At 40.7% G+C, this 24,185-nt stretch overlaps 2 protein-coding genes across 2 annotated transcripts in view; both read left to right on the top strand.

The window, feature by feature from the left end:
• Nucleotides 1-9,460, top strand: part of LOC115253707 (protein tweety-2) — a 155,126-nt gene extending 145,666 nt beyond the window's left edge. Inside the window, exons 4-7 of the mRNA XM_062860849.1 lie at nucleotides 1,702-2,099; nucleotides 2,160-2,438; nucleotides 9,056-9,228; nucleotides 9,322-9,460. Of these exons, the coding sequence (XP_062716833.1) occupies nucleotides 1,702-2,099; nucleotides 2,160-2,438; nucleotides 9,056-9,182 (804 nt within the window). The 3' untranslated portion in view covers nucleotides 9,183-9,228; nucleotides 9,322-9,460. The remainder of the gene's footprint in view (nucleotides 1-1,701; nucleotides 2,100-2,159; nucleotides 2,439-9,055; nucleotides 9,229-9,321) is intronic.
• LOC109419193 (putative uncharacterized protein DDB_G0271606) lies at nucleotides 9,183-23,917 on the top strand (the record flags this gene model as incomplete). The annotated part of the gene is made up of 2 exons (XM_029867194.2): nucleotides 9,183-10,274; nucleotides 10,335-23,917. Coding segments are annotated over 2 exons (2,067 nt in total), but the record flags the coding sequence as incomplete, so codon positions are not given.
• Nucleotides 23,918-24,185: the final 268 nt, after the last annotated feature.

The raw sequence follows: 24,185 nt of genomic DNA, 5'->3' as shown, positions 1-24,185 counted from the left end.
ATCAATTAAGACAAATAAAATAGAAAAATGGAACTTGGGAAATTATTTAAGTACGCCTTAAAAAGCATTATTAGGCGTTATATAGGCAAATGACGCAAAATTTTGTCTAAACTTTCAACTTCAACAACTCCTGAAGACACTCCTCCAGTGTGTTAAGAATTTGTTTTGCTTTTGGGTTTTATTTAAGAAAATATGGCAGTCATTCTCTGCCTTGAACATCATTATTGTAACTTTTTGCATTTTTTGCTGGTATTAATTTAATGCAGGGGATGATTAAAAAGAACAGGAAATTTCGACTGTTACCTTGAAAGCTTTAAATATGGTTCTTAGTCGACTTGGAAGAGTAATTTGAATTGATAAAGATGCAGCGCTAGAACTGTTTTGACCAAATTGAAGAAAACAAATTCCTGTAACGAACCATTTTATTTGCTATCTGCTATTATTGTTCTATCTTTCTTGTTTCGAATGTATTATTTCCTAAAGTTCTAGGAATTAATTTCGAAACAAACTGTTTTATATAGTACCTGGATGGTTTTAGATGCTTTGAAATTCACAAAATTCAACTTAGTTTTTTTAGAATGCTTTCTTAAAAATCATGAAGATTTCCCAAAAGAAAATCAAAAATTATTAAACAGCACACAGTCACAAAGATTTACAATAAAATACTAACTCAATGACAAAACATTTAAGTAGTAACCCAACCAGGATTCTGTTCCATTTCCTTCTTGCCAAATGTCGTCAACCTCGAAGAAGAAATTCGTGGGACCAAGAGGAGTAGAAATCGGTAGACGGGACAAATTGCCGCATTCTGGTTCTGGTTCTAGAGAGTGCGATGAGGAAAAGTCTGAGAGTGCAAGTGCAGTAGTAGTACCAAACGCCACCCATTAGGAAATTCTTTTCATTTGTATGTTTTTTTATTTTCCTCATTCCTCGATAGGTAAAGAAGGCGATAAAGAAAATGCTCTGGAGAGAATGAAAAAAAAATATATAATGGAAAGCGCAATGGGCGGCGATGATGAAAACCAGAAGGGTGCAAATAAGGGCACGCTCTCACAACAGAATGGGGACGACCAAGAAGGCGCCTTCGCCGTTAGTCAGCGGCTGAGTCGTTGTAGTCGTCGTCGTCGCCGTGGCTGGTTGAAGGATTTCCCAGAATGCCAGATGGTGATTTGTAACATGGTCGCATTTTCGGTATAAGTGATTGCAGTAGGTTTGTGCCGTGGTGCATTTCAACGCGAGTGCAATGCACTATGGTGATTGGTGGGACAAATTTGTAGACAAATTACAGCTCTAGTAGTATAGGTATATGATGCAATCTTAGATTATTGGAGAATGAGCCTTTCATAGTAAAGTTTCAGAAGAATTTTATCATGAAGAATAATATTCAAGAGTAGCGTAATCAGTTTGGGTTGTTTATGTAGCTTTGACTAGGACGTACTAAGGCAGGCGTCAGTACCGTACAATGTTGACGCTGGTTAGTTTCGACCATAATGGGATTTCTCCAAAATTGACTCGTGGGATTTTGCTTCTAATTTTTGAGGGCTATCTCTTATTTTGAGATTACTCTAGGAGATCCTTATTTTCTGCCGGAGTTCCCTCCTGCTTGGCAAGAAATTCAAAATAACCCATTGCACTGCTTCAATCATCTATGACAGTTTTCAAACTAAAAACCTTCGTTTTCTTTTATAATCTCTTCAACAGCAAAAGCTCAAAGACGTCCAGTACACGTACTGCAGCTCGGTCGGCACCAATCGGTACGTGCTGCGCCTTAACGAATCCAAAGACTACGTCGACCGGGCCAAAGAAGCGCTGGACATCGTCAACCGGATCGCCATCAATCTCTATCCACGGTTTGAGATGAGCTCCAAGATTAACCGACTCAGCGAGGAGCTGGACGACAGTAAGCGGCAGCTGATTGCCCTGTCGGCTAGGGCCGATCGCCGCGCCGTCATGGAGCACTACGCCAACGCCACCCGGGGTCTGTGCGAGGGTGGCCTACTGGGGCTGACACTGATGCTGCTGGCTAGCTTGGTGTCGGCCGCCATCCTCAGCCTGCTGGTGTGCGTTGACTCGCACACCTGGATCTATCTGACGAAGAAGTGAGTCGGAATTTCGTCGTTTGTGGTTTCTTCAATTGATTAATGTCCACTTTCTTGCAGACGACCCTATGAGGACAAATCGGAAACGGCTCCGCTGTTCCCGGCGGGAGCGGCCACGGCATCGCCTGCCTCGGCGCAGATTACGGCCGGTACGATGACGGTCAACCGGACGCTGCTGCACGCCCAGGCTGCGACCAGCAACGGTACCACCACCACCGGGGGTACCCTGATTCCGAGCAGCGGCCGCAACGGAACCACACACGGATTGCGCGGGTTGGCATCGTACAGTGGCGACGAGTCGCCGCCGCCAGATTATAATGTTGTGGTGCATGATAACAGGCATGGCTTCTTTTTATTTTCCGTATTTATATTATTTTATGATTTATCGGTTTTCCGTGCAAGCGGACTTCTTCGTTGTTTTTGGTTTTTAAAGTTCTTCTGATTTTGGATTCTTTGAAATGCTTAAAAGAGAGGATCGCCAACAGAACGGTAAACTGTACGCACCAAAAAAAGGGTATCATACGACATGCCCCAGCCATTAGATTTCGTTATTTCACCAGGAAACCTGAAACTGTAGAGTACGAAAACAAGCGAATTATGACGAATCGTAACGTACATTACTAAGAAAAGGAAGAATAAACGGAACAATGAAAACGACGTGATGGAATTGGGTTTGGGCAGGAGGTCCTATTTCAAGAACTTTCTGCAGGCGCTGCTCATCAACTACGTAGAATTATTTTAGACTATCTTAGGAGCATGCTCAGGAGTTTTCCGGTTATGTATACCTCTAAGATTTCATCGAAGTTTCTTCAGAAGGTCCCCGAGGATTCGTCTAGAAGTTCCTCGAAAATTCCTCCATAATATTTTTGGAAATCCTCCAAGATTTTTTCGGTAATTTCTCCAGAAATTCGCCGAAAACTTTTACAGAAGTTGAGAAATTTCGCAAAGAGTTATCTTGTAATTTCTACCGAAGTCCTCGGAAATTTCTCCGAGAGTTCTCCTGAAATTTTCCAGGGTATTTTTTTTAGCAGTCCCCGGAATTCTTCAGGGAGTTCCCGGAAGCTTCTTCAGGTTTCCTCTTGGCGTTCCCCGGGAGTTCCTCTAGAAGTTCTTTCGGATTTTTTTCTAGCAATACCGGGAATTCCTCCAAAAGTTCATCAAAAATTCTTCAAGGTATCAAGGATTCTCCAACTAATTCAAGAACAAAAAATCCCCACAGGCTATTTTGTTTGAGATACAGATTTTTTCATAGGAGTTCCCGGGAATCTGTAGGAGTTCCTCAAGTGTGACGCTAGTCGTGCTTCAAGAATTTTCTTCATGAGTCCTCGAAAACTCTTCAAGGAGTCCTCAGAAATTCCTCTACGAACTCCACGACAGTTCCTCTAGAAGTTAATAGAGAATTCTTCCAAGGTCCCCTGGGAATTCTTCCAGGAGTTCCAAGAGAATTTCTTCAGGAATTCCCCGATAATTGTTTCAAACGTTCCCCAACTATTTAAAGAACAAGAACTTCTCCAGAAACTCCCCGGCAATTCCTCCAGAACAATCCTGGGAATTTCTCAAAAAAATCCTCAAATACACCAGAAGTTCGCCGAGACTTACTCCAAAAGCGTCCCAGAATTGGCTCCAGAATTTCCCCAGGAATGACTCCAGGAGTTCCATAAACAGTTCTCTGGAAATTCCTCCTGAAGTTGCCCGGAAATTTCTTCAGAGTCCCCGAAGATTTCCTCATGAATTTTACAAGAAATTCCATTATGAAACCCACGAGAATTCAGCCAGGATTATCTGTATTTTTTCCAAGATTTGTACGGGAATATCTTCAGGATTCCCCGTGAGTTACTCTAGTAGTTCCTCGAAAATCCCTGATGGAGTATCCCAAGAGTTTCTTCAGGAATACGCGGAAATTCCAGCAGGGGTCTCCAAGTAATGCTCTAGATGTGCTCCGAAAGTTGCTTCAGGAGCCCCTGGGAATACCTCCAAGATTTCTCCAGATATTTTTCTTGGAGTTCTCTGGAAATTCCTCTGGAAGTTCCCGGGAATTCTTCGAGAAATTCCGTGAGGGCTCTAAAGTTATTTACGGAAATGGGACAGGAGTTCCCCGGAAATGTCTCTCAGATTCCCTAGTAATTCCTCCAGGAGTTCCCGGGGAACTCCAGGAGCTCCCCGAGAGTTACCCTACTAGTGCTCCAAGAAATTTCCCACAGGATTTTCTGAAAATTCTTTGAAGAGCCCCAGGAACTCCTTCAGGATTTGCATGAAAATTCCTCCAAGAGTTTCACTATAAATTCTGTAGAAGATCTTTTGGTGTTTTCTAAAGGTCTCCAGAAATTCCTTAAGGAGTTCCCCGACGATTTCAAGAACAAGAATTCCATCAGAAGTTCCCTGGAAATTTCCTCAGAGCACCCTGGGAATTACTCCGGAATTCCACAAAATTTTCTCAGGAATTTCTCCAGGAGTTCCCGCATATAGCTCCAGCAGATTATCAAAACAATCTCCAGAAGCACGCCGCGATTTTTCCCCACAAGACACGAATTCCGCCAAGAGTTCCCCAATCATTTCTCCAAGAGCTATCCGCAAATTTCTTCAGAAGAACCCACGAAATCCACCAGAATTTCCGAGAAAATTCCCGGAGAAGGTTCACGAGAAATTCAAATTCAAAAAGAGTCCTAAGAAATTTCTCCAATATTTCCTGGTAAATTTCCTTCTGGACTTTTGCTGAAAAATTCCGGCAGTTTCTTCAGGAGTCCCCAGGAATATCTACAGAATATCCTCAAAAACTTCCACAAAAAATTCTCTAGTTGTTATCTGGAAATTCCTCTGGGAGGATTCTCCCAGAATCCTGAGGAGGATTCTCCCATAATCCTGAAGAGGATTCTCCCAGAATTCTGAGGAGGATTCTCCCAGAATCCTGAGGAGCATTCTCCCAGAATGCTGAAGAGGATTCTCCCAGAATCCTGAAGAGGATTCTCCCAGAATCCTGAGGAGGATTCTCCCAGAATCCTGAGGAGGATTCTCCCAGAATCCTGAGGAGGATTCTCCCAGAATCCTGAGGAGGATTCTCCCAGAATCCTGAGGAGGATTCTCCCAGAATCCTGAGAAGGATTTTTCCAGAATCCTGAGAAGGATTCTTCCAGAATCCTGAGAAGGATTCTTCCAGAATCCTGAGAAGGATTCTTCCTGAATCCTGAGAAGGATTCTTCCAGAATCCTGAGAAGGATTCTTCCAGAATCCTGAGAAGGATTCTTCCAGAATCCTGAGAAGGATTCTTCCAGAATCCTGAGAAGGATTCTTCCAGAATCCTGAGGAGGATTCTCCCAGAATCCTGAGAAGGATTCTCCCAGAATCCTGAGAAGGATTCTCCCAGAATCCTGAGAAGGATTCTCCCAGAATCCTGAGAAGGATTCTCCCAGAATCCTGAGAAGGATTCTCCCAGAATCCTGAGAAGGATTCTCCCAGAATCCTGAGAAAGATTCTCCCAGAATCCTGAGAAAGATTCTCCCAGAATCCTGAGAAGGATTCTCCCAGAATCCTGAGAAGGATTCTCCCAGAATCCTGAGAAGGATTCTCCCAGAATCCTGAGAAGGATTCTCCCAGAATCCTGAGAAGGATTTTCCCAGAATCCTGAGAAGGATTCTCCCAGAATCCTGAGAAGGATTCTCCCAGAATCCTGAGAAGGATTCTCCCAGAATCCTGAGAAGGATTCTCCCAGAATCCTGAGAAGGATTCTCCCAGAATCCTGAGAAGGATTCTCCCAGAATCCTGAGAAGGATTCTCCCAGAATCCTGAGAAGGATTCTCCCAGAATCCTGAGAAGGATTCTCCCAGAATCCTGAGAAGGATTCTCCCAGAATCCTGAGAAGGATTCTCCCAGAATCCTGAGAAGGATTCTCCCAGAATCCTGAGAAGGATTCTCCCAGAATCCTGAGAAGGATTCTCCCAGAATCCTGAGAAGGATTCTCCCAGAATCCTGAGAAGGATTCTCCCAGAATCCTGAGAAGGATTCTCCCAGAATCCTGAGGAGGATTCTCCCAGAATCCTGAGGAGGATTCTCCCAGAATCCTGAGGAGGAATTTCCCAGAAACCTATGGAGGATTCTTCCAGAATACTGAAGATGATTTTCTTTAAATCCTGGATAGGATCCTCTTAGAACCTTGAGGAGGATTCTCCCAGAATACTGAGGAGGACACTCCTAGAATCGTGAGGAGGATTCCCCTAGAATCCCGAGAAAGATTTTCCCAGATTTCTGAGGAGGATAACCCAGGACCCTGAGGATGATTCTCCCAGAATCCTGAAGAGAATTCTCCTAGAATCCTGAGCACAATTCTCTCAGAATCCTGAGGGAGATTCTCCCAGGATATTGGGGAGGATTTTCCCAGAATCCTGAGGAAGATTCTTCCAGAATCTTGAAGAGGATTCCCCCAGAATTCTGAGAAAGGATTTCCCAGAAACCTGAGGAGGATTCTTCCAGAATACTGAAGATGATTCTCCCCAAATCCTGGATAGGATCCTCCTAGATCCTTGAGAAGGATTCTCCTAGAATGCTGAAGAGGATACTCATAGAATCGTGGGAAGGTTTCTCCTAGAATCCTGAGGAAGATTCTCATAGAATCCTGAGGAAAATTCTTCTAGAATTCTGAAGATGATTTTTCCAGATTTCTGGAGAGGATTCTTCTAGAACCCTGAAGAGGATTTTTTCAGAATGCAGAGGTGGATTCTTCTAGAATTCTTAATTTCTCCGGAAATCCTCCAAATTTCTTTAGGAGTGCCTCAAGACTTCCTACGAAAGCGTAGGCTCCGTGGTCGTGTGGCTAGGGTCACCAAGCTCTTAGTCGCATCGTGCTGAGGAGCGCGGGTTCGATTCCCGCCGCAGCTGTCAGGAAAAGTTTTCGGCTGGGCCACTAGGCGTTGCATGCTAGTCCGTTGTCTAGTGTCGTGTTTCCTTCAAAGAGCGAAAAGCTCACTGGAAGCATTGAACGTGTCCTTGTCTTTAAAAAAAAAAAAGCACTTCTAGATTTTCTCCAGAATTTTCTTATAAATATCTGCTGGATTTCCCCGAAACTTATGCTAATAGTTACCTAGAAATTTCTCCAGTAGTTCACCAAGACTTTCTCCAGAAGCACCCCGGGATTTTCTTTAGAATTTCCTCAAAAATTCATCACAGAGTTCAAATCCTTTAGAAGTTCTCCGGAAATTCCTCCAGGATTTTTCTCCAAATTCTTCCATAAGTTCCTTGGGAATTTCTCTTGGTTTTTCTAGGGAATTTTCCGAGGTATTCTGCTGGAGTTCTTTCAGAAGTTTTTGGGAATTTGTCTAGGAGTTCTCAGGAAATTTCTCCTGGAGTTTCACGAGCATTCTCCCAGGATGTGCATGGATAATTTTTCAGTATTTCCTGGGGAATTGTTTTCAGAGGTCCCTGAGAATTCCTTCAGGTTTTCCCTAGAAATTCCTCTAGGAGTTCCTCGAAAGTTCTTTTAGAATTTATTTGAAGATTTTTCCTGGGAATTCCTCCAGGAACTCTCAGAAATTATATCAGGGAATATCTTCAGAATTCCTCCAAAAAATACTTAGTAACTCCTCCAGGAACACACGGAAATATATATAGGAATTCCTTAAGAATTCCTCAGGGGCACCCCAGGGTTTTCTTCAGAATCGTCCGAAAATTCCTCTTGGAGTTCTCCGGAAAACATGTTGGGATGATTCCCGGAAAAATCCCACAGGAAATCTCGCGAACATTTTGGATGACGTCAAAAACAAATTCTGGATGAATTCTCTAGACAGCTCTGTACCAATCTTCAGGAAACTCCTTGAGGATTTTTCGGAGATATTCCCGAGAAAATCCGAAAGGAATTTTCGAAAACTCTTCAGTTTGAGTTGGAACCAAGAATATTTTCCAGGATGTTCTCAGAGAGCTAAAGAAGAGTTTTGTAATGGGCTTCAAGAGTGTTTGAATGGCTTTAAGGTGGGCATTTCGACAGGGACTCCCTTCAAGCATTCCTGAGACCCCTGGAGTCTTCCTGAAACCTCCCTATAATGCCCCATTAGACCTCCTGGTACCCCTATTTCTATTAAATTGGCATGAGATTCCATAAATCCCTCTTAAGACTTCCTGAAACGTACCCAAGGTCAGCTGAAACCCCTTGAAACCCTCTGAAATATCCCAAAACGCTCCTTAAATCCTTCTGAAATGCTACTGAGACCTCTAGGTACTTCTTTGAAACCTCCTAGAACTGGAACCATCTGAAACACCTCTGAGAAACTCTGAGGCCTCCCTCAAGCCCCGTAAAACATCATGAAACACCCCTGAGATCTCCTTAAACGCCCATGAGATCTCCTGGTACCCTCCCGAAGCCCCTTGGGACCCTCAAACACCCCTGAAACCCTTAGAATGCCCTACATACCACCTAGTAGCTTCTGAAGCACCCTGAAATGCTCCTGTGACCCTCTGAATCGACTCTTAGACCCTTTGGAACTCCCTTTGAACGCCCTTAAGATCTCTTGGAACCCCTGAAACCTCTAGGGATCCCCTGAACCACTCCTACATCCTCTTTTCGTTCTCCCTATAAACGCCCTCTGGTCGCCGTTGCCATAGTTACCATCTTATGCGCAATATTGTAACTTTAAAGTTATTTAGTTCTTACTTCAACCGAACGAACCGTAGAAAATTAAGAATCATTACCGAATTACGATTTTTGAAACCAAAGGAATTGAAACATGTTCTAATCGAGTTATCTGTCACCTTCACCACTAGAATAGTGTAAATATTTTGTAATTTGAAATCAAGAAACTAAAAGTTGCAGTTGTGTTCCTTTTTGCCTAGAAATACTAGTTTGCTTGTTTATACCTTTCTCCAAAAACATGCGCCAACAACGATCTAGATGTCACACAGAATTCCCATTGCACACAATCACTGTTGCTGTACTTTACACAATCACTAAAATTCAGTTTTCTCCCACATAACAGAGCCTCTGGGCACCACACCCTTGGTCGGTTACCGTCGCAGCAAAGCCACCTGTCCGGGCCGAACAACGGCAAGTACGCAACGCTTAGTAAACAGTGTAAAACGCTCGAATCGAGCGACTTCTACTGAGACTCGCCTGCCTGCAATGTGTCAAGTGCAGGCAGCAACAAACTAGGTGAGTTCGGAACTCCCACAATCTCACAATCCCACAGCAACGCACCCGCCAAGAGAGCCCTAGCTAACGACCCGCCTGTCGATACGTTTGCAGATAAGAAACTGACCGCCTCGACCGCCACCCTCGCCGCCGATAAGGACCCTCGTGACATCAGTAATAATGGCTTCAATCGTTTCGATCCCAAGTATGTGAGTATCGGGCCTAAGGCGATCCGAACCACCGGAAATCAAACTACGGCCAATGTGAACAAGTGTGCCACTCTTCGAGCTCACGGCCGTTATGCCAGCGGAGGACGAGGCACAAGCCCAAGTCCCCACCTGAAGAGCGTTCAACAACCGATGGTTGCTCAGTCACAGTTCAACAAACCGCAGATGCAGCATACTCAGTTGCAAGATAAGCCGGATCGTCAGGCCACTGCTCAACCTAAGCTAAACATCTCGACCGTCTCCAAAGACTACAATCAATCGTACTCGTGTGCAACGTTGCCATACAAGAAACCCAGTGGATATAACGACGGGACGACAACGTCCATTTTGAAGAAGGAAAGCAACCTTGACAACAAGCATCAACATCCAACCGTCTACAGCATCGACACGTCTCACCATCAACCGGCTCCACAGCCCACTCAGCATCATCGGTCTCTGTCGAGCACCAATCAACTCTACCACGAAACGGGAGCAGGATCGGCCTTCGCTAGCCCACCGCCATCGTCCGCTTCGACGGCCACCACCAAGAGCAACATCTCGATCATCAACCAACCACTGCCAGAGATTCCGACCGCGGCTCAGCAAAGCCTGAAGAACAATCAACAGCCGCTCTGTGCTGCCACGCTCAACCAGTACCGTTCGCTGCAACGACCGAGCAAGCAGAGTTCGCTTAGTGTCAAAGAGGTGTCTCCTCAGCCACAGCACCATCATCAGCAACAGCTTCAGCTGCAGCAGCAACAACAGCAACACCAACAGCAATTACAACAGCAGCAGCAGCAACAACAACAACAGCAACACTACCCGCCGCCGGTGCAACCGAAGCCATCGATACCACCCAAGGTGAGTTTGTCTGGAGTTTCATAAAATCAGAATGTCTAACACTTCTTGTTCATTTCGCAGGTAACGCCACCGATGCTGCCGCCGAAGAATCGCCACAAAGACGAATCCCTGTACCAATCCCGGACCTCGTCGGTCTCGTCCAGCACCGGCAGACCTCAACAACCATTACCTCAGCCTCCCTCGCACCAATCGTCTTCATCGTCGCTGCAGTCCTACGGCCACGTCATCTCTGCCAGCGGCAAGACCAACTTCAACGCCATTCAGCTCCAACTCCAGAACCAGCTGCACTTCAAGCAGTACCATCAGCTGACTCAACAGCCCTGGCAGCGGGAACAGCTCTCTATGCCGCAACACATGGCATCGGCCGGCTATCAGACCCACGACTCTCGGTACGAGCAAAAGTCCAACCGCAACCGATCGTACTCGGGAAGCAGCGAGCGGGAGCAACAGCAACAGCAGCAGCAGCACCACCAGCAGCAACAACAGCAATACCAAAAGTCTAGCGGCGATAAGCAGAAGCAGAGCTACCAAACACTACCGAAGAACCATCACCATCATCACAGTAGCGGAGGCGGAGGTGGCTCCACCAATACGACGTCATTCAGCACGCAAACTCAACCGCAACCGCAGCAGCAACCTGTGCCGCATCACCATCACCATCCGTTACCGCCGCAACAACAGCAGCAGCAGCAACATCAACAGTCACAGCAGGCTGTGACTCAACAGCCGCAGCAGCCGAAGAGCATCCTCAGCAAGTCGCGATCGAACGAAGCTCGCGAACGGGAGCGCGAGCATCGGGATCGTGAGCGAGAACGGGATCGGGAGCGAGACCGAGAACGGGACAGGGATCGGGAACGGGACAGAGACCGGGATCGCGAGCGGGAACGAAGCTCGCACCGGGGGCACAGCCACGAGTACCATCACGATACGCGCTCGGCGGTGGACAGCAACAAGAACCCGAACGTGTACTACCGATCGCTGCAGCGCGGCGGACTACAGGCCAACAATGATCTCTACTCGGTGACGGAGTTGTGAGAAAGGTTTGACTTTTAAGTTTGTTTCTAGATGTGTTTGGTTCAAGGAGGCGGGCTGGTGCCTCCCTCCTTCATCATTGTTTCGAAAAGTTCGTTCAAACTGCCCTCCATTTCGATTCTTATGACAACAACCGGGAACGAGATTTGAATTATTCGGCGAAAGATATCTAGCGAATACGAGAACGAGGTTGCCAGACGCACTCTTGGGGAAATAGCTTCTTGGGGTCCACGCTTGAGTTCAACAACATTTCTCGAGTTTGTGATTGTTTTCGAACATGGTTTTTAATATTCGACACCCGACTTTTCTCCAAGTAGGCGTTGGATCTCGGCACAGAGGCGTAACAAATACAATACGTAACCAAACGAACACACACAGACACAAACACACAAACTGCAAACGAATCGACCGATTAGTGGCACGAAAGCACACTCAAACAAACACAAACAGCGCACCCAAATATTACTAAAAAAACGAGAGAAACTAATTCAAAGCCAGAAGTGTAAATAGTTGTAGGTTGACGATGTTTTTACGTGAATAAATGACAGAACATAAAACCCGTTTTAAAAACAAATGCTAAACAATGAAAGATGTAGAGAGTTGTAGACAGAATTCAAAATGGCGACCCGAGGAGGACGCGATCTGTTGTTAATGTTACTGAAATGGATAGGTCTTCATAACTAGAGAAGCGAATCAATTTCACCGATACGAATACACAAACACACAAGCATGGAAGCAAACGTAGGCTGGACTGAATCGGATGGTTGGGAAGAATTCGTTCAATACAATAGTAAAATATTTAAAAATCGAAAAAAAAAACAATAGAAATCGGGTTCTAACTCGAAAAAAAAACATCACAGAAAATGTTCATTCTCATTCATCCCCCCCAATTGCCACGTTGCCCGTTATTGTGGATTTGATGACATTCATCTGGAGTACACTTGTAGGAAGATTAGCGCAAAAGCATTCGCACATACACACTCACACACATACACATGAACACGGACACCTTATTGCATTCACAACCACAATTTTTCGATATCTAAGCGAAGCCAAATTAATCGTAACACCACTATTAGGAACAGCAACTGAGTAAAAAAAAGAAAAGAATGACTTAGCGTAGGAATTAGGACACACGAATCACGAACAAAAATGGAAAAAAGTAATAACAATTGTATGGGACACGAGTGGACTGTTGCGTTGCGATTTTTTCATGTAGTTAACTGTCAGAAAAAAAGTTATGAACTTTTTTTTTATCCTTATTAACGAGATTTTTAGCCCTAGGCTAGTTCATCTCGGCACCCACGCTTTACTTCCCTTCCGAAGGAAGAACTCACATGTTGCGAGTTTGTCGGGAGTGGGATTCGATCCCAGGTCCTCGGCGTGATAGTCAAGTGTTCTAACCATCACACCAGGTCCGCTCCCCAAAATGAACTTTTATAATTAGTTACAGTGGAGTCTTATTTGTATTTGCTCTTTGAATTATCGTTGTAGTTGTCTGTTACCTTTTTCTAACACAGACAATATGTTTTTAAGGCTCGTTTGCTCTCATCACAGTACCTCCACCACTTGTTTTCTCATGATTTTTTTTTGTTTGCAAAAGCGATCATCGTGTGATGAGCGCCAAGTTATCTAGATGCCACTCTTCTTGGAATATCTTTATCTTTGCTTCCAAGAGTTCAATTAGAAATTGCTGCAAGATTTATTTATGAAATTCTTCTTCAATGAATCATGCACGAATTATTTCTGGAGTTTTTAATATTTTTTCTTGAACTAACTTTACATATTTCTGTAGTAATTAATGTCATGAGTGCTTCTAAAAATTCTCTTGAAGTCTCTTAAGAAAATCCTCTAAAAAAATAATTCAGGAATTCCTCCAGAAGCTTCTTCAGGTATTACAACACCTGCTCCTGCAGATTTTACAACAAACTCTTTGGAAAGTTTCCAAATAAAAATATCGAAGAGATTCTTCAGAAATTGTCTTAGGAGTTCCTTTGAAAGAAACTTTAGATATTCTATAGAAGTTCCGTAGGAAACTCTAAGAACTCCTTTGAAAATCTGTAACGTTTTTAAATAGTAATAGAAAAACTATTATAGGATTGACTGATGGACCAAGAACAATAATAAAACCTCGTCATCCTGGGATTGGACTTTGTTATCTGTTTAGATAGCTGGGCACAATTTATATTATGCGGTGCATGTTTGTGTTTTGTGCATTTGTAATGTTCTATCTTACTTTCCGCGTCCCATTAGTTCCCAGATGTGGGATTGATGCGAAAAAAAACATTTGTAGGGTTCTGATAACAGTTGTCCAAATTGTGTCACCCAACGTGGGGCAAGACGCATTTGTAGTGTTCCGCAAAGTTTTTCCGTTATATTGGTGCCCAACGTAGGGCACGAACCCACGACCCTGAGATTAAGAGTCACATGCTCTACCGACTGTAACAAACGTAACAAATCCTTTGGGTGTTTCTGTTTTGTGTTTTTTAGGAAATTTCTCTAGAAGTTCCTTCAAGGAGTCCGGTGAAATCCCTCACCTGTTTATCATTTAAAATTTAAACTAGTGTTCACAATTGCGTCTGAAAACATTTCTGAAGGTTATCTTATCTGAATTTTAAGAAAGCTCCCGTAGAAATTTCTACGAAGTTACTACAGAGATTCCCTGCCAGAATTTCTTCAGGGGTTGCTAGGGTTATTATTATAATATTGAAAGAGTATCTTTGAGTATTTAGGAGGGTTCTCCAGGTTCTTGAGATTTTCTCAGGGGTTTATACGCGAATTCCTTCAGGAGTTCCCCTTGGGAATTCAACTGTGAGCTCCTCCGGCCATTTCTTTCACAACTTTTCAAGGAATTTCTTCAGAAGTTACTCCAGGAATTCTTTCGAAAATGTATTGATTCCTTCAATAAATTGTCCAGAACTTTCATCATGGGTTGGTCCGGGAATTCACTCATAAATTCCAACGAGGATTGCTTCAAAGGTTTTAAAGAGCGGCGAGTGGAGCATGATGACCTTACGGTACGTGGAATTCAACCGAGGCCAACTCTCCACTCACCAGGAAATATTTGGAGAAGTTTATATAGGAATTACGTATCGAGTTTCTTCGGGAATTCGATTACAAGTTTCTACAAAATATCTTTTAGGGATTTTTTTCAAAAGTTCCTCTGAGAAATCCTTGAAAGGCTTCTCCTGAAGGTGTATCTTCAGCAGCACTAATGTAAATTCCTTTCGAGTAGTTTTTTGGCATTTCAGTCTTTTCGGGGTCATAAAAAACTTAATGATTTCTTCTTCCAACGTTTCGATCCTTATTGGATCTTCCTCAGGGAATCGAATAAAATACTTGATTTAAAAAAACAATACACCGTCTTCAACCAGAGGTTGCACAGACTGAACAATCAATAACATTAGGCAACGGACAACACGGAACACCCAGTGGACCAGTGAAGGATTAATCGTTTGACGAAAAGTTTCCTCCGACTGGAGCGGGAATCGAACCCTCACTCCGTGGCACTCACAATATGCCTAAACGACTGACGACGCTAACCGCACGGAATTCTTGATTTTTCGTCCAGTGGTCGTTGTTTTTTAGCGGCTCGGTTCCGACTAACAGGAATTATCTTTTTGAATTTGAAGATTTTTCAGAACAGAAAAAACGGACAAATTCAAAAAACAACAAACGACGGTTAAAAGTTTCAAAAAACAACCACGAAAAACCAAGAATTTTATTCGATTTCCTGAGGAAGATCCAGCAAGGATCGAAACGTTGGAAGAAGAAAACATTTAGTTGTTTTTGATTCCGAAAAGACTGCAACGCCAAAAAACAATCCGAGAGTCTTCAAAACAGTCGTCAATATAATAATATTAATTCGTTCAATATTTCTCCAGTAATTTCTTCAGGATTTTTTCGGGATCTCCTTCGAAACTTCCTTCAGCAATTCCTTCAGGAATACTTCCGAGAATTCCTCCAGGAGAATCTGCGAAAGTTCCAAAAGGGTTTCCTTTAGCTATTCTTTCCAGACTCTTCTGACTTCATCTGGAAGTTTCTTTGGAAATATCCTCCGGGAATTTCTGCTGGACTTCTTCCAGTAATTCCTACAGAAGTTTCTCCGTGAACTCATTCGGAAATTTCTCCGTAAATTTCTCATGGAGTTTTTACGGGAATTTCTGCAGGTATTTCTTAAATAGTTCTTCCTAGAATTTCTCTATTTGTTTCTCTGGGACATCTTCTAAGAGCTTCGGCATGAATTCCTCCAGAAGTTCTTTCAGGAATACCATAAGGAGCTCCTCAATGAATTCTCATAGGAGCTCTTTTGGAAATTCCTTTATGAGTCCTTCCAGGAATTCGTCAGTTATTTGCTTTAAGAATTCCTCTAGAAATTCCTCCGGGAATTTCTAGAGGAGTTCAGCCAAGAATTCCTTTAGGAGTTCCTCCAGGAATTTTCTAAGATTTTTTTCCGCGAATTCCTCTAGGAGTTTCTCTCGGAATTCTTCTAAGAGTTTCTGCAAGTATTTCTCCAGTAGTTTCTTCGGGGGTTCTCATAGAAGTTCCTCCGGAAATCCTCCCGAAGTTCCCCGGCAATTCTTCTACGAGATACTTCGGGAATTCCTCTGGGAGTTCTTCCAGGAATTCCTCTAGGAGTTCCTTCGGAAATTCCTCTAGGAGTTTCGATAGAAGATCCTCCGGGAATTTTTCTAAAAGTTCCTTCAGAATTTCATCCAGAAGTTTCTCTGGGAATTGTCATAAGAGTTTCTTCAAGAAGTTCCTCTGAGAATTCTTCTTGGAGTCCCTCCAAGAATTCTACTAGTAGTTCCGGCGGGAATTTCCCTAAGAGTTTCTCCAAGGAATTCCTCTAGGAGTTCATTCAAGAACACCTCTTGGAGTTTCTCCAAGAATTCTTGTACGAGTTCCTCCATGACTTCTTTTAAGAAGTTTCTTCGGGAATTCCTCTAGGACTTCTTCCGGTAATTCCTTGAACAGTTCCTCCGAAAAATTTTCAAGGAGAAATTTCTGTAAAAGTTCCACCAGGAAGGGTTCTTCCGGAAGTTTATCCAGAAGTATTTCTGGAAATACCGGGAGTTTGATCCTGTTGCAATTCCCGGAGAAACTCCTTGGTAAATTCTCGAAGGAACTCATGGGGGCATTTTCCGGAGAACATGTGAAACAATTCCCGGGGAAACTCCTTGAGCAATTACTGGAGGAACTTATGGAGCAATTTTCGGATAAACTCCCGTTGCAATTCCCGGAGGAACTCATAAAACAATTCTAGGAGAAACTTGTGGAACAGACTTCTGTAACAATTTCCGGAGGAACTCCGCGAGCATTTCTCTTCTCGAAGGAATTCATGGAGGATCTCGTAGAACAATTCTCGGAGGAACTCCAGGATCAACTCCTTTAGAAATTTCTCCAGGAGTTCCTCCCGGAATGCCTCCAGAAGTTCATCGAGAGATTTCTCCAGGAACCTCCATTGGTTACGCGGAATTCATCCAGGGATTTCTTCAGGAAATCCTCCAGAGATTCTTTAGTAAATTTCCGAAATGGTTTCTCCAGGAGTTCCACCAGAAATTCCTTCAGAGATTTTACCAAGGTCAGGATTTTTTCCAGAGATTCATCCAGGGATTCCTCAGGAATTCCTTGAGGACTTTTATTTTTAGAAATTTCTCCAGGGAATCTTTCCAGAATTCCTCCAGCTATTTCTATGAAAATTCCTCCAGGAATTTCTATAGGCTTTTTCCAAGCATTTCCACAAATATTCCTTCAGAGATACAATTATTTTCTCCAGAAAACTCCTCCACGAATTCCTAGAATAGTTCCTGAAGGAATTGCTCCAGAAATTTGTCAAGAAATTCATCAGAGATACCTCGAGGATTTCTTCCAGGGATTCCTCAAGAGTTCTCGGTGAGACCTCTGGAGCAACTCCAGGATGAACTCTTCGAGGAATCTCAGGTAAACTCTTGAAACAAGTCCAGCTGGAAGTCCTCGGCGAATACCAATTTAAACTTTTGTAAAAAAAAAATCCAGTTGGAAATTCTAGAAAAATCTGAGATGACCCCCGGAAGGAATATCAGTTTGTGCTTCCGGATTAATCCCAGGTGGTATAGAACATGGCTGAGATTAAATACTGTTTGACTAACAATTGAAAACGTTGATGCATTGTACTGCATTTGAAATGGGCTTATCCGCCCCCACTCGCATATCAGTCCCATTTGAGTTCTCATCACTTTTAAGTTAACGTTATGAATAGTCATTTGCAATTTCAACGCACATCTGAAATGTATGTAGCCTGTAAATAACACGAAATTGAACAATTTGGTAATAAACGTAATGTTTTTCACAGTCATGTATTGAGGTGCAAAGCAATCCGTATAAGTTTCGGAATGCTTGTATTAATTTTAAAGTTTTGACGATATTTTAAAGTTTTACATGGAAATATCAATTCCTCCTTTCTACAAACGCGACTGTTATTAGAGTGGAGCAGTTATGTTTGCGGTCCAGCATTTCTGATAGTTACAACTGCCACATTGTTGCGTTTTACCGATCGTATAGACAAATTTCTCTATTTTTTACTTAGATCAGAAATATCCTAAGAAATCACATTTCAGATGCTTTGCGTTACTGATCTAAAAATTTAGTTATGAATTCTTGCAGTATTATTTCATTTTTCAGCTGAAAACATTTCTAACCAGCCTCATTTTCAGAAATACATCCTAATATTACACAATTTTTCAAAAGTTTTCCAAATATTCCTTAACCGTTTTTTTTTCTTTTTTTATATAGATAAAAAAAGTATTTACCAAAGGCTCATTCGAGACGTCTGTCGTTTTATCGAAATAGTTCTCAAAGATCTGGCAAAATATTGAATTCAATGAGATCTAGCAGTGCCAGAGAGACTGTAAAGGAATTTTTTTTTTTTGAGAATGTTTCCAGAAATTTCTTTAGAACTTCCTCCGGGAGGTTTTCCTGGGAATTATTTCCAGAAGTAGTTTCTCATTAAATTACTTGTACGAGTTTTTCAGAGACAACTCTGGGAGCTCCTCCAGGTATTCCCAAACAGGTTTCCTCAATAGATTACTTCAGAAATTGCATCACAAATTTTAGCCCAGGAATCTTTTTAGAAATTTTTAAGAATTTTTATAGGAATCTCCACTTCTGGAGTTTCAGATCTCTATTCTGATTTCTATAAAACTCCTGAAGGTGTTTTTTGAGTAATCTCAGCGAAACTCTTGGAAGAATCTCAAGAAAAATTTCTGAAGAAGTTCTTGGAGGAATACCAGGTGACACTTCTTGGGGAACGCTTGGCATGACCTCCAAGAGAATCGATTGTGGATATACAGAAGACTTCCTGGAGAAATCCTTCAATAGATTACAAGGAGGATTTCCTTGGTATAATCCTGCAAGAATCCGAACAATCTCATAAGAAATTTCAAATGGAATTGCAGTAGAAATTCTTAGGAAATATTTCTGGAGAAAACCATAGAAAAACAAAATCAATTGGTATCCTTCGGGGGATATCTAGGGAAATATGAATGAATACTACTGGAACACCAGAAAGAATCTTTGTATGAATTTCCGCAGGAATTTATATAGGTACTCCTGCTAGAATCCCTGAAGGAGGTCTTGCGGGATGTCGCAGACGAATCCCTGAAAACATTCCTGGAGCATTTCCCAAATGTCTGAAGGAATTCGTGAAAAAACTATATGTACGAATTCTTGAAATAATCACCGGAATATTTCCGAAAAAAAAATCGCTGATTGAAAGAATTTCCCTAAAAAAAATTGATAGAGCTTCTGATTGCCTGGAAATACAGAAAAAAAAAACTTCTGGATCCCTGAAGAAAAACAAGAAAGAATCTCTGGAAAACATCTGATTCCTTAAAAAGGATTTAGACATTTTAGAAAGTTTCTGAAATAAGCTCAGCGGAAGTTTCAGAGAGAATCCAAGGAAAACTTCAAAAAAGAGTTCTTGGTGGAGTTCCTGAAGAAATTTTCAAGGACATACCTGAAGGTGGCCCTGGAGAAATTTCCTGAAAGACTTTTTGAAAGAATCCTTGGATGATATCAAATGTGATTTCCTAGCTTAATATCTGAAGAAATCAATAGTGCAATTTTTGAAGGAATTCATAGAAGATTTTCTCAGAAGGAATCTTTGGAGACATTTTCAAAGAAATTTCTGGAATAATTTCTCATGTAAATTTTAGCAAAATTGTTCATGAAAGAATTTTTGAAGAAAACTTTGGAAGATGTTGTGAAAAAATCTTTTGCAAAATTCCTGAAGAAATTCAAGACCTTTGACTTTTGGAAATAGATTTGCTGAAAGAATTTCATGAAAGGAAGATTTTATGTAAAATCATGGAATAATTTCTGAGAATACTCATGGAATTTTTTAAGAATTTCGGTAGCAATAAACACATGATTTCATAAAAGAATTGCTGGAGAACCTTCTCAAAAAATCCGTGATTTTTTTTTACAGAAACCTGTGCAACATTTTCTATCTGAAGGAATCCATTCAAGGATTTTTAGAAGAGTTCTTAGTTTCTGGATGAAACTTCAGGAAACTTCAGAGGAATTCATGAATTATACTATAAATTTTCTTAAGAAATGTCTCGCATAAATCTTAAAGGAATTTTTAGAGAAATTTTAAAAGCTTCCCCTGCAGAACTTTTTTAAGATTTTATGTGAGACTTCCCAAAGAAATCTCTAGAGAATATCGGGAGAAATTAATGGAGGGTTTTTTGAAGGCACCTGTGAATGGCTTTGAAGCAATTCTTCAAGGGGTTCTGATCAGATACATAGAAGAATTTTTGACACGATTCTGCAAGATTTTCTTAAACGAATTTTTCAGATTTTTTTTTGAAATATCTAACAGAATTTCTGAATTTTTCTTCGATAGTTTTTTAATGAATAGTAAAGGAATTCTCAGGGGATTTCTCCCAGAAATTTGCGAAAGAGTCCCTGGAGGAATTTTTAGGAAAATATATAAATGAATTTTTAAAGGAATCACAGAACGAATTTTCGAAAAAAAAAATAATCTCACGAAAATCACTCCAAATGACTTTTCCAACATACCTAAGCTTTTTTTGAAAAAAAGTAAAAGATAATAGAAATTAAAAAGCGTTGCGTTGGTTGGGACATATATGAGTGATTCCTCAAAGATTGCCGTCACAATAGTAAATAGTTGCTTTAACTTTAAGTGCCATGACTTTCTCGATTTCCATCTGGTTTTCATGAATTTCAAATTTAACATTTATTTTTGAATAACTTTGTTGAACATTAAAATTTTCCAAAGTCACGCAAAATATGAGTCTTTGAGATTGGTTCTATTTTTCTTCTTTTTTCTAAACATTTTAACTTTAACTAATTGAAAATATTTAAGCGTGCTTTTGCAGATGTTCTTGCTGCCTAACAATATCGTGAGTAACCTGTACAGTTTCTTTCAACAAGGATTAAGATCACAAACCACACATAACGCGTATTTTAGAGAAAAAATTAAAAATGGTGAAATTTTGATAAATTTCATGTGTAGTTTCGTTCTTAATTCTTAATAATAATTCAACTTTGGTAAAAAGTATCATGCAAATGAATTGTTTAGGAAAATTTAGACATCAAGATTGTTTGTAAAAGCATGCTAAAAGATTTGAAATTTGTTAAGCAATTGCAAAGTTATCAAGCATTGTAAAAATAAAAAAAAAATATGAAAAACTTTTACTTAGTTTGATTTTAAACAATCTCAATGTTCTACAAATTTATTCAAAAATCAATTTTAAGTAGATTAATAAAAAGATTTTAAATTGGTTAAAACATTTGGAAAGCACACATCAAGTAAGTGTATAATTAACTCGTAAGTTAAAATACACAATAATAAAAAAAAACTTTCAACTTTCAGGCGTTGACTCCACCTCTAAATAGCAATATTTTTTTACTCAAACTCGCAGTTTTTTTTTCTTTTTTTTAATGTGATTTGAATCTAGAATAGCAAACGAATTTCAGATTTCTAGAATGTTTAAAAAATAAGCAGCAGCCGCATATTACCTTGAAGAATTGTTTAAAATTCTACAATATGGAAATTTTTTTTTGTAATATCCAAGATTTTTATTCTGGATTTTTTCTCACAACCACAAAGCATATGATGATTTCAATCGGCTACTTGAAACCAATTGAAGTTTTTTTTTTTATTTTCAGTCGGAATCCTGTGTAGATTTTAAACATTTTTTTTTTAAATCCAAGCTCCCATATTTTCAATAAAATCCTTGGTGCAAAACTCAATGGTGATTGATTGGTGACCCGAAAGCAAAATAGTTTAATATGTGAATTACTATGGAGACTTTCCAGAAAAGGTTTACCGCGCTGTAGAGCATTTATACAATACTGAAGTCATAGGGTCAAAGTCCACTTGAATTCTTCAAATAACCTATTTTTATAACCTCACAGTGTCACAATAATAAAAATCATATTTTAATTTAGTGTATTTTATCAGAACTTCAAATTAAACTGCTTTAAAAATCGCAACGCCACAAATCACACAGTTTACAAATAGAGACCCCAAAACGAGCTGAAGCATTAGAGCCAAGTAAGATTTTTTACACAGACAACATTTCTAACTCTTTCACTAACTAATCAAACATCGCAAGATGGAATCAAATAGTAATAAACAGGAAAACAGGAAAAATCTCCTTTTGAAGCGGAAGCGCAAACGAAAATTTCACAAACAACAAAAAAAAACTACTCTAGTTACAAACAAGTAAACCAAGAGAAATGAAGAAAAATCTCTCGTTGAATCTTACTCGTGTTGCGCGAAACGGCGGCATTCGGGTCTTGTTCGACGCATGAGAACGATCGTCGTCGGTTTGTAGTGGTTTGAAGTACTGTATAGCAATTAATACCAAGAACTACTAAATTCGAAGCTCAAAAAAAAAACCGGAAGCGGAAGAGATAATTGTTAAATGGCGATCGAGAGACAGAGGAAATAAGTTTGCATTAAAGATAAAAAGTTGATAGAATGAACATATTAATTATTGAAGAGGAAAGCGAAAATTGTATTGAAGCAAAATTTGGGTCAATTTAATCAAATAGCGGGTGAGGCAAATGCAAATGCAGAAAACGGGAGTCAGGAGCGGGTTGTAGGCACAATGCTATGGTTTTCTTTGGTGAGTTTTTCCCAGTGTAGAGTGAGAGCGAAAGCGTTTTGTTTTCTCCGTGTTTGAGTGAGAGATGAATGACTCTGGCTGAGTGTGAGAGTGCCTGCAGTATTTTTCAGGGATCCCACTTTTCCGAACGCCTGCATGTAGTTAACTTTAGGACTGATCGGTTCATGCTGTAAACCGACCACTAGATGGCAGTGTCAATCGATGTTTGCGACGTCACGTGCAACACATTCCTGCTTCCGATAGTTTCCGATTGCTGATAATGATTTCCGGTGAAAAAAAAACAAACTAAGCATTCCAAACGGCACGAAATCCTGTTTCCAATAATTTCATTCTCGAACAGATTTCTTCTAATACGACACTGCCCTCTAGTGGGAGGGAATCTCATGCAACTCCGGATGATACATGCTCAGAAAAGAATATGTAAAATAGATACTGTACTGTTCGATAAGAAAATTCATATGAAACTAGTGAAAACAAAGAAAAAAAAGTTGTGTAGAGGAACAAAACAAAAAAAAAGATAAATGAAATCAATACCAAGAAATAGTCTGAGAAAAAAAACAAGCAAACATTAAAAAAAACATACGAATCTAAGGCAACATGTTAAAATTTAAAACAATCTCAATGAAAATTTTAGGATAACAGAGGTACATTAAAAGTAAAACACGGTAGTGAGAAACAAACAAAATTTCAAGCAAAAAAAAAACGACGGCGAAGGTGTCAGAGTAGTTACTTTTAAGGTTGATGGGCGAAACCGCCCGCAAATCGTTAGATACTTTTCCAAGTAAAATGTAATTGAAGCCACTGAGGGTAAGACAGCAAACAACCATGTGAACAGTTTCGCCTATTTTGTAAGATTTGCAGTTATTTTTTAAGGGAAAACGTAAAGCGACACAGAGGGACAGAGAGGGGGATGCGGTTTTAGCGAGAATGAGTGAAGAAGAACAAGAAGCGAGGAACTGCGATACATAGTGTAGCGATAAGTGGAATGCGTGTTAAGTGAAACAACATTGTAAAAGGGTGCCATCGTTTTTTAAAGACATCAATGATTAAAACTAGTTTTTCTCAAGTATTTTTGTAGGTATTTTTTTCTGTTGAACTTTTGCTTCAGTTTATTACTCTCAGAACAATCGCTTTAAGTTGTACATATTCATCGAGATTTCCCTAGAGCTGCGCGAAATAGCGAAGCAAAGCATCACTACTGGAATAGTGTATAGGTGGTAGCACAACGTTTTTCATCGCTGTGTCATCCTTCAGTCAGAGGCAAATTCTGATAAACATAGAAATAGAACTGAGCCTCGGCAAGTGTATTCGTGATGACGTCTGTGCGATACTATATATCTGTAGGAGAAAACGTAAGCCAAACAATGAACTTTTTTATTTCGTATTTATTTTTATTTTTTGTATTATCGAATATTTTATTTCATGTCTACTATTGAGAAAGCCGAATAATAAACGAAATGGAAAAATAAATCAAGCGTCTGTTTCTTTGATGATATCACTTGTCCATGGAAGATGACACTGAGAAAAAATATCGCATTCTGGTGGGATTCGAACTCATGACTCCGTATTCGCTAGACCGCCGCTTAAACCAACTAAGCCACAGAACAGATAACGATTCTGCGGAATAGAAAGCCAAACTGAGTCCGAGCTCATACCATGAACCATAGTTACAAGAGCTGGAATGATTTTTTTTCTTCAATCACTTAACCTAATTTACAGCTCTTTTGTCCACTAGGGT

The sequence above is a fragment of the Aedes albopictus genome, chromosome 3 (assembly GCF_035046485.1).
Source record: "Aedes albopictus strain Foshan chromosome 3, AalbF5, whole genome shotgun sequence".
NCBI lineage: Eukaryota > Metazoa > Arthropoda > Insecta > Diptera > Culicidae > Aedes > Aedes albopictus.
This window is presented reverse-complemented; position numbering and strand designations above follow the sequence as displayed.